This window comes from Athene cunicularia (assembly GCF_003259725.1).
Source record: "Athene cunicularia isolate RWA chromosome 1 unlocalized genomic scaffold, athCun1 chr1_part1, whole genome shotgun sequence".
NCBI lineage: Eukaryota > Metazoa > Chordata > Aves > Strigiformes > Strigidae > Athene > Athene cunicularia.
Genome location: NW_020799091.1, coordinates 792,295 through 803,007, shown reverse-complemented (window position 1 = coordinate 803,007; position 10,713 = coordinate 792,295). Strand labels below are relative to the sequence as shown.

Below are 10,713 nucleotides of genomic sequence, written 5' to 3'. Positions count from 1 at the left end.
CCCCCTGTGAGGACAGGCTGAGAGAGTTGGGGGGTTCAGCTGGAGAAGGCTCTGGGGAGACCTTAGAGCGGCCTCCCAGGGCTGAAAGGGGCTGCGGGAACAGGGGGGGGACACTCGTCATCAGGGGGTGTAGGGATAGGACAAGGGGGAACAGGTTTAAACTGACAGAGGGGAGGTTTAGATGAGATCTGAGGCAGAAATTGTTCCCTGTGAGGGGGGTGAGGCCCTGGCACAGGCTGCCCAGAGAAGCTGTGGCTGCCCCCTCCCTGGAAGGGTTCAAGGCCAGGTTGGACGGGGCTTTGGGCAACCTGGGCTAGTGGAAGGTGGCCCTGCCCGGGGCAGGGGAATTAGAACTGGATTATCTTTGAAGGTCCCTTCCAACCAAACCAGTCTGTGATTATACGATTCCATGATTCTACATTTTGAAACTGCTACTTAGCCCTTGGGCTTCTACCACACTTTGTCATGCCAAGAGGTTCCCATCCCCCAGGTAATTTGGCTGAAAGCAGAGAACTTAACTGCACTTTACAAACTCAAGATCGTTCAGTCCTTCCAAAGGGCTGTTTTCAGTAAAGTCCTTAAATATAGGTTTGACTTCACTTAAATTATTTCCTGAGTGGGGGCCTCAGAGAAGTCTTCAACTCCAAAAAATAAAAAAAAACTTCTATAAGGGTTTCCAAGTTTGGGTTTAAAAGCATAAAAAAGTAAGTGATTGACTTAGCAGAGCAACTCAAAGGTACCTCATTAAGCACAGAACTTCATTAGTCTGTGCTGTGGTGAAGACAACTCCTTGTGGACAGGTGGGAATTACTCCATGACTCTTGCTTTGGAGTTATTTCTCTGATTTAAAAAGAGTGGAAGGTTCTCCTTTTTTCTGGAATAATAAGTGTTCTTGCTGGGAGTCATTTGACAGCAGCTCCTGAGATTAATTTACATTCTGATGTAACCTATGTGAATCTTCTACCATTGGCAGCCCTTGGCTATGAGCAATTCCCCCATCTCCCCACCTCATGAAGAAGAGGTGTTCAACCTCAAAGTGATGGACGGGGCATGGGTTTGTATTCATATCACCCACACGCTTTGCTGCCTTTCTCCTCTCCAGCTCTCTCTGGCCAAGCAGGAAGGTCCTGGACATGTGTGTGTCCTCCATCCAGACATTTCTCTGCATCGCAGAGCAACACGACCAGAGCCGTGGGCTGGGTACGTGTTTGGCCAAGAGACAACAGTGGAAACCAGACAGAAGGAAGATGTGGAGAGATGGTGTTCAATGGCAGGCAAGGGAAGGAGCTTGGTGGTCTGGTCATGGGGTTTTGTCAAAAAAACCCCGTGGCTAATGGAGGAATTCAAACAAGAAATGGTCTTGTGAGTGATAAGGGGAAGCCTCCTTCCAGTGAGAGGAGCAGGAGGAACAAGGGAGATGCTTGATTGGAAAGGTCAGATGTGAAGAGGACAGAAATCGTTGGCTGAGCCAAAAGAGCAGGAAGGTTTTGGACACCAAGAAGGAATGAAGTGGGCGTTGTTTCTGTAAAGACAAGTATGAGCAAGAGGGAGGCAAAGAGGGGGATGACACAGTTAAAGCAGTGGGCTGGGAAAATTACTTTTGTCCCAGCTCTCTGGAAGGATGGAGAGGAACTTGCCAAGGTTGGAGATGGCAGAGAGAGCAGAGCCCCAGGGTGGGGGCTGAGCTACAGGGGATGAACACATTACCCATCAGCCTGGCTGGCAGGACGGTTCAGAGGAACTGCAATGGAGGATGCAAAAGAGTACGTGGCTGGTGGGGAAAATGAAGATTTCCCTGAAAAATTAAGACCTTGTACCTCCAAGTAAGTTTTCCCAGAGATAGATGGGGAGTGGTGGAGAAGGGAATAAAGGACAGAGCTTGGCCAAGCTTTCATGGAAGGTGGGAAGAGGCAGATGACAAATATGTCCCAGTGGACACATTGCAGCAGAGGTAGAAAACAACTGGCCAAACTGGGAAAGCCAAGGGAAAACAAGATTTTCTGAATAAAAGTGCAGCTGGTGCTGTCAAAGATAACCAGTGCACCAAGGCTGAGGCAGGAGAGTTCCTGAGTTTGGGCAGGAAGAGCTTGCGGCATCTTTGGAAGAGCTATTTTGGGGCGATGTGAAGGGCAGGAGCTGGCCAGAAGAAGACACTAGGACAGACCCAGAGTCCATCGGTGACACAGGAAAGCAGGGGACAGTAAAGATACAGCATGGGAGATCCAGACACCAAACACGACATGGTTGCTGACATTTCTACATCTATGACATGGAAGGAGGAGAGAAGGACAAGCAGGGGGAAAGGGAAGGCAATCTTGAGGAGGTAGCAGTATTCAGTATATATTAAAAACCATCAGTGCACAGGTATCACAGTGATGAGGATTGTAAAATTCCTGGAATTAGTATTAAAATATAATTCACGGCTCAAAAGTACTTTGCAACACAAATATTCCCAACGGAGAGTGTGAGTTAATGGCAGAGTTAAGAAGGGAAGAGCTTAACACACTCCCCTTTCCTGGAAAGTCTTTGCTGACAAGCACACAGAAACTGCTGGGTTTTGTACACCGAGCAGCAAAAGGTAAATCCTCCATGCATGCTTCAACATGCCCGCTCTCATCTCCATACACAGATTTTTCTACCTGGGGCATAGCCGGGGCTGCTGGTTGGATACATGTTTGGGTTGTAGGCTGGGGCAGCGGTGGGATAGCCCGTTGGATAACCTGCAACGAGAAAAAAAAAAAGAAAAAGATAAATTGCAGTTTTGTCAACAGAGAGAAAGAAGAGGACAGCATCCCTGGAAAGCAATAAACAGCCTGTGGGAGCAAAGAGACCATCAGCACAGCTGAGAGGCAAAGCACAGATGTGCTCTCAGTTGGGCAGGGTATAGGAAGGACTATGGATGTACTCAACAGACTTACACATGACATCAATATTTCATCTTTATTCCTCTAGAAAACAAGGACGATAACCAGAATGCAGAACACAGGAATGTTCAATGTGCTCTGAAGGAAGCTACTAAGAAAATACACACACTGAACGCAGAATTCAGCTGTGAAAACCCACCAGCACAGCTGTTTTTCAAAGGTTTTTTCCTGGCTGCTTGCAGCCATCGTAGCACTTTGCATTCTAACAGCAGAGCTCAGCACCCAGCCCCAGTCCTCGGTGCTCAGCACTTCCACTAACCAGAGCTTCTTGCTGAAGGGAAGGTAGAGACGTTGCATGAAAACATGCCAGTCCTCATATTCACTCATGGCTGCACAACTGCCATCCCTGGGAGGGACGCCGTTACCTGCCAGGCCACCTGGAAGGAACACGCACGGCAGCTCGTACCCTTTGAAGCCGCATGAGGTTTTAATAGGTACTTTAGAAAAGGCTGCAGAGCATCTTCAGCTCTCATCATCTTCACTCGGAGCGGTCACAGAGAGTTCAGGGGAAATCATCTAAGCAGCCAGCTACGTCGAGGCCTGGAAATCACTGTATGCTGCAGACCCAAGTCCCTGCGTGCACCCACACACAGTGCAGATGTCATGCACCAAACTCTTAAGTCATCAGAAGTTCTTGTCCTCCATGAAGACCACAGAGGACAACCTCCACACCTTGGTCAGCCCATTTTGCTTTTGTTTACTGCCCTACTTCCATTTCACAGAATCCTAGAATCATCTCAGTCGGAAAATCCCTTGAAGCTCCTCCAGGCCAACCCTGACCCTCCCCCTGACCCTTCCCAACTCCCCCAGATCCCTCAGCGCTGGCTCAGCCCGACTCTTCAACCCCTCCAGGGATCCCGGGGACTCCCCCCTGCCCTGGGCAGCCCATTCCAACGCCCAACAGCCCCTTCTGCACAGAAATCCTTCCTCAGAGCCAGCCTGACCCTGCCCTGGGCAGCTTGAGGCCATTCCCTCGGGGCCTGGCGCTGGGGCCTTGGCTCCAGAGACTCATCCCCCCTCTCTGCCCCCTCCTGGCAGGGAGTTGCCGAGGGCCAGGAGGTCTCCCCTCAGCCTCCTCTTCTCCAGACTGAACCCCCCCAGTTCCCCCAGCCGCTCCCCAGCAGACCTGTGCTCCAGACCCTGCCCCAGCTCCGTTGCCCTTCTCTGCCCACGCTCGAGTCATTCAATGGCCTTTTTGGGGTGAGGGGCCCAGAACTGAACCCAGGAATCGAGGGGCGGCCTCCCCAGTGCCCAGCCCAGGGCTCAGATCCCTTCCCTGGCCCTGCTGGCCACGCCAGTGCTGACACCAGCCAGGATGCCGTTGCCCTCCTTGGCCTCCTGGGCACACTCTGGCTCATATTCAGCCAGCTATCAGTCAACACCCCCAAAACTGGGAAGACTTCCATTTCTTGGAAAGTCTTCCCAATTGAAAACGATAACACTCAAGTAACTCCAACCCTCCTTACATGCTCCTGTGTAAATCCCTCTGACAGACTGAATGGGACCTGTTAATCTTCCTTTGCTGGTGGAGAGTTTGGTTTTGCTGTGGTGAAGCTGCCTCATTTATCTCTGCATCTCGTTGGCCGTTGTCCCAGAGCAGAGCCAACCCAACGGCAGATAAAATGACCCTTGGAGAGTCTTTCCATGCCAAACTCCACTGACGCTGTCTGCTGGTTGCCAGCAAGGCTGGAAAGCGGTAATTAGCAGTCAATTCACACCCCATCTTTGTTTTTGTTTTATTAAATAAAAGCCAGTGTGGGTCTTTCCTCCCCATTTCTGAGCAGCAAGACAAACACATTGCAATCTCTCCCTCCCGTGCCCCAAAGCTCACTGCGTTTTGACTAAATGCAGATTTCTGAAACCTGGCACCCAGCACACAGCCGACCACTGCGGCAAAATTTTGAGGTTCATTTGAATACATCTAATTCAACAATCATGACCACTGTACTGGAATAAATGACTCTATGTTCTACCCTCTCACTTTCATCAGTGATATATTTGGCTTCTAAATCAGGTTAATTAAAAATTGCTGTAGTTAATGTTGGATAAGCAGCAGTTTAACAGATTTGATTTTTTTTTTTTAGGCTACATAAAACTGTGTTGTCATTGTACTCAGGAATATATACAGCCTTTTAGCAATCAAGAAGCTCCTCTGAAAGTTATTTGCAGATCCAGTGATTGCAAGCAGAACATTAATGATGAAGATCTTAAATCAGAAATATCCCTGCCTACTCTCTGCTTCATTAGAAGATAAGCATTTCTTTTCCAGTATATTCATCACGCCAAGGTCCTCCCCGTTGCCTGCTTGACTTTGATGATCCCACTTTGCCTCCTCACCAGCCTGGCTAGGGGTGTTAAACCAATTCCAGCTCACTTCTTGACCACACCAAGCCTATTTTCCCTATAATTCTCTCAACCGTGTTTCTACACAGGTTTCTACCTCCTCGTCACACAGTTTAGTAGCCAATGGCTGTACGTGCATGCCATGGTGTTGGGAAGTCCCTTGCTCATCACCTAGGGATGGGATCTGGATGATGGCCTCTTGGGGCACCAAGAGGTTCTTCTGGTCTTTACTGATGGTTAATTCCCCCACATAAGTCCCGAGTCCCACGAACTGCTGCAGTAGTCCTTAACAGTCCTTAACTAATAGTCCTTAAGTCAACAACCATGACAAACATAGTCCTGTGTGGCTTCATACAGCAAAGGCTTCATCTGTGGCCCCTGAGCTACCACCAACACGCACAGACTATCAAATTCAGCAAAAAAACCCTTCTTTTACTCGGGCCAAAATTTTCAACATCAGGTTTATACATAAAAAACAAGCCTGAAATAAATCAGACCACTTTCAGACTACAGAAAGCTGTAGCTTTGGGTAAGCTTTTCCATCCAGCCAATTATTGAAAGACTTCCTGGTTATTTCAGGCAGATGGAGACAACTGTATATTTAGGTCTTCTTTCTCTTTTTTTTTTTGGGTTTAACTTCTGCTTGGTAAGACTGCATCTTGCTTACTGTGGTATATTTTGTTGTTCTGAAAGAAAGTTATGGCCACTTTCAGAATAATTTCATTTCAGATAAATACCGTTTCTATCAAGGAAGTTTTAATAGCTTCGGATGCGAAAAGATGCAGCCAGCCCTGCTCTACTCTATCTTCCACTTTGATCTCATAAACTTTGATAAGTGCCGACCTCCGGCAAGAAAACTTGTCCTTTCTGTTTCAAGGGGAAATGGAGATGAGAAAGGTGCAGGAAAATTAATGTGGTTTGCTCCTTTTTTGGACATAGTGAAAGATAAGCAAGTAGCTGAATCTGGGGCAATTTGTGCCAGGGGAAACGTGCTTGAAAATTCCCAGTGCTCAGAACCCACCGGGTTTAAAAATACTTGAGTTGGTTTATACCTTATTTGTTTTTGAGCTGTTAGGATTTATGTTGGCTCTTCTTCATCCCCCGAATGACCACAAACAAGCTCCTTCGGTAAAGCAAATGCTGCTGTCCCCGTGATGGTCCCCATGTCGCACATCCCCTGAGGTACAAGACAAAGCCCGGGTCCAGCAACCAGGGATGAGCTCGGGAGAGGTGGCAGCACCAAAGGGTCTGGCATCCTGCTCTGGTTTTCCTCCTGGACACTCTAAGAGACCTCCTGTAAATCCCTGGTCCTCCCACCGACCCTGCTCCCCTCCTGCCACATCTATCTTGACTCTTCACCTTAAATCAAAAATAACAGCAAGAGTGCTGCTAATCTTCATGGGCTTCCTGCTGGAGACATGAAAATGTCAGGGAGAGAAAGAAAATATCCTTTTACTTTCTACTTGTACAGATCTTCACATGATGGGACCCTGTCTCTGCTGGGGCTTGGGGCCTTATTACAGCGATGATGCAGAAGGAAAGAAAATGAGATGAAAACGTATTGAACAAAATTTATTAGATTCCTCACAGAAGAAATCAAAAGTTGTTTTCTTGCTTTATTTTAATTTAATATCGTCTCCACAATCAATAGGAAAAGGAAAGCCAGTATTCATTTAATGTTCTCCCCAAGGAAAATATACAGCACTCCAGCTCTGAGAAGCACTAACTGAACTGCTTTAAAAATTACGACACAATAACTGACTCGGCAAAGCAAAGAGCACACAGGGCTGCATCAAGTAGGTATTTTAAAGCCGCCTTTAATTTTTCATGTCTTTCTAAATGTTTCTATACCATTATTTCCAGCTCTGCTCGCCCCTGTCCTCTTTGGTGCAATGCAACTTCTGATTAATGGCTTTTAGGCCACGAGTCCCAGCTACCTGCCCCCAATTTTTAACACGCACACCTTTAGGAGATGCACTAGTAAAGGAGGTTATGAAATAAATTTTTAAAAGAGTGGCACGCAGAGCCTTCAAATACGTTTAACCACCAGCTTTGTTTAGCCCAGGCTCCTTTGTGATTATACTCAGAACGCCCATAATAAAGCAGTTAGCTTATATTTCCAGCTATATATATTTTACTGCCTGCATGCAAGACAGATGAGTGTGTAACTGTATACACAAGCTCACCGCAAACCTCCTCTGTACGACACAAGAAATGGTTGGATGGAGCATTTAAGACAGCTCTTTCCATCCTGGCAGCTTTCTGGGATTGCTTATTCCTGGTCCCAAGGTACCGAGCTACTGCGCGACCACTCCGCTGTGGTTGTTCCGTACGTCAGCAGAGCAAAAAACATGCTGAATTACTGGGGAGAAATGAGACGGCAGGAGAAAAAAAATCAGAGATGTCAGCAGGCAAAGGGCTGCCCTCGGAGTTAAGGCTAGCAGCAGGGTGGGAAGGATTAAAGAATCAAAGGGACAGTGATAGAGGGGAAGGGTTTATCTGGGTTCGCTCAAGGATTAGATTTGGTATTCTCTTTCATTCACGTTGGCGTTTGAAATTCAGAATCCTCATGCCCAGCCCCAGGTGCAAACTGGTTTGTCCTTCCCACCAACCTCTGGAAAAACCTTGGGACACCCTGTAGGTCGGCACTGCCAGGCTCCAGAGGACTGGGCACAAGGGACAAAGTGACATGAAAACCCCACGGCAAAGGCACAGGGAGCCTACCCAATTTTTTTTTCTGCCAGCCGTGAAATTCCTAATGAAAGCTCAGCTGGTGTTCAGCTGAACTCACTCCCACCCCAAGCCCCTACCTCAAGTACCTGGGCACTACAGAAGACACCCGCAGCAAGTTTCAGAGGGCAGCACCCAATTCAAAAGTCTCCTCTCCATTTTACTGCTTCCTCTCAAGAAGATTCCAGCATACACTGCCCAAGCCATAATCCGCCACAAATGAGCAACCTCCATCCACAGAATCATCAAATCACAGACTGGTTTGGGTTGGAAGAGACCCTAAAGATCATCCAGTGCCACCCCCCTGCCCCGGGCAGGGCCACCTTCCACCAGCCCAGGTTGCCCAAAGCCCCGTCCAACCTGGCCTTGAACCCTTCCAGGGAGGGGGCAGCCACAGCTTCTCTGGGCAGCCTGTGCCAGGGTCTCACCCCCCTCATTGTGAAACATTTTTTCCTTAGATCCTATTTAACCTGCTCTCTTTCAATTTAACACCTTTGCCCCTTGTCCTGTCACTACAGGCTCTGGTAAAAAGTCTCCCTCTGACTTTCTTAAAAGTCCCCTTTATATATTGAAAGGCCGCTCTAAGGTCTCCCCGGAGCCTTCTCTTCTCCAGCTGAACCCCCCAACTCTCCCAGCCTGTCCTCACAGGGGGGCTCCAGCCCCCCCAGCATCTCCGTGGCCTCCTCTGGCCCCGCTGGAGCAGGTCTGTGTCCTTCTGCTGTTGGTGCCCCCGAGCTGGACCCAGCCCTGCAGGGGGGTCTCCCAGAGCGGAGCAGAGGGGGACAATCCCCCCCTGGCCCTGCTGTCCACACTGCTCTTGATCTCTTTCCCAGGGTATGGTTGGCTTTGTGGCCTGCAAGCGCACACTGCCAGCTCATGTCCAGTTTTTCATCTACGAATATCTCCAGGTCCTTCTCCTTTATTCTTTATTCCCAATCTGTATGGATACCAGGGGTTGTCCCCACCCATGGGCAGGAGGGTTGACCTTGCTGACCCTCATGAGGTTCACATGGATCCACTCCTCAACCTTCTCCAGGTATTTCTTGATGGTAGCCCTTCCCTATACAATATCACTCCAATCCTGATTTGAAAAAATTGAGTGAATTTACAAAAAGACAAAGCTGCAGATCCAGTATTACCATAGTCTGTGACAATGAAGAACACCCTTAGATTAACCAGCATCTTAGTCAGGCCTGTGAGCCTGCCTCCATAAGCTTCAGGGTCCAGTCCTGGAGCTCTGGAGACACAGACATGTGGTACCAAGCAGGGACTGGGCCACATTTCCCCCCAGATTTCATTAATGTTTCTAACTGTGTCAACCTACCGTGCATATTCCTTACACCCATCTGACAGAGCCTTCTGAAAGCACACTATAAACCTTGATATACGGTAAGATTCATGCCCTCCTGTCCACGTGTTTCTGGATTTGTGCTCTCCTTGGTGTACAAACATCATAAAAGTCACATCCAAGAGACAGTGGGGTGCTTAGAAACTGCTGTGGACTTCAGGGAACATTCCCCAGGGCTCTGCCTCTCATTTCTTCCCTCCAGCCCTGCTGAAATGGAGACACAACCCCACTGTCTGCACAGCTGGTGCGTACAGACATAAAAAAAAACGGAGCAGACGGAGCACTTGAGAGTACTTAGAAAATGAATCAATACGGTGACCTGAACCTGTTACGCTGAACTGGTCTGGTTATCACATTCCAGAGTCCTTCTCAAAAGGAGCTCTCTGGTTTGGAGCAGCCCAAACTCAAGATGCGCACCCAGGGTTTGGCATTTGCCAGCAGCACCTACCATAACCCATCCACCCGCAATTTCACGTATGGGTGAGCTTCCAGCTTCAGATCACACCCAAAACTGTCAGGAGCATCTAAATAACATACCAGCCCATGCGGCACTGAACATCCACAAGTGCAAGGTCTCTGCAGGGCGTAGGCACTCGTAAAACTCTTGTAAAGCGATTCGCTTCTCTTTGGCTGGAGAGCCCAGGTGGTTTGGCCCACGTTTCAACCTTCCAGCAGTGATCGGGTGAATGAATTGCCACATACAACACTGACTTCCAAAATGTGCCATTTAATTTTTCAGGAATAGTTTCCTTTGGCCATTATCTGATTAGGGCTTAAATTGCTACAAGCAGCCTAAATTAATTTACAAGACAAAATACTCTCCTTCGTTCTTTCTCCTAGCAAGTCTCGGCCGTATCACAAGGATTTTTACATGGACAGATAATGAAGTCCCTTATCTAACTGCGGGACAAGGCACTATAAGACCACACTTTAACTCGTTGAACCCCTGCCACCAAGGGCTTCAGCTCACTGTTGCTCAGACACTATCTCGAGAGCTCATTAACTACCAACGTTCAACGGACTAAAAAGCCAGAAAATCACACAAAACTGTCCGTATTGTGTCATTCATTGCTTCAAGGCAGATAAATTCAAGGGACCATTTTACTAATTCTCCCTTTTAAATCCCTAAAACACCCTACGCCAGTTTGTTTCTGCTGAGCGATAGTTTTGAAGCTACAACAGGTCCAGGAACATTTTGTCTTTGCAATCTCTTCAGGTCAGCCATATGAAGCCAAAGTATTTTCACATGCAAAATACTTTCATGTAATATTTCAAGCTAACCCACCATTTCTCATTCTTTAGTGCTTAGACCTCACAAACTCTTCAAAAACGGTATTTATGAGTAAATTCTCAGGACAGAAACATGAG

The 10,713-nt window shown here is 47.9% G+C and overlaps 1 protein-coding gene across 2 annotated transcripts in view; it reads right to left on the bottom strand.

The window, feature by feature from the left end:
• The window catches only part of FAM168A (family with sequence similarity 168 member A), a 161,592-nt gene that overhangs the window by 27,038 nt on the left and 123,841 nt on the right, over positions 1 to 10,713 (bottom strand). For both annotated transcript variants that reach the window (XR_003399445.1, XM_026858766.1), the window contains exon 3: positions 2,640 to 2,720. Coding sequence is in view for 1 of the 2 variants with exons in the window: in XM_026858766.1 (XP_026714567.1) it covers positions 2,640 to 2,720 (81 nt within the window). In the remaining variant the exon portion in view is untranslated. The remainder of the gene's footprint in view (positions 1 to 2,639; positions 2,721 to 10,713) is intronic.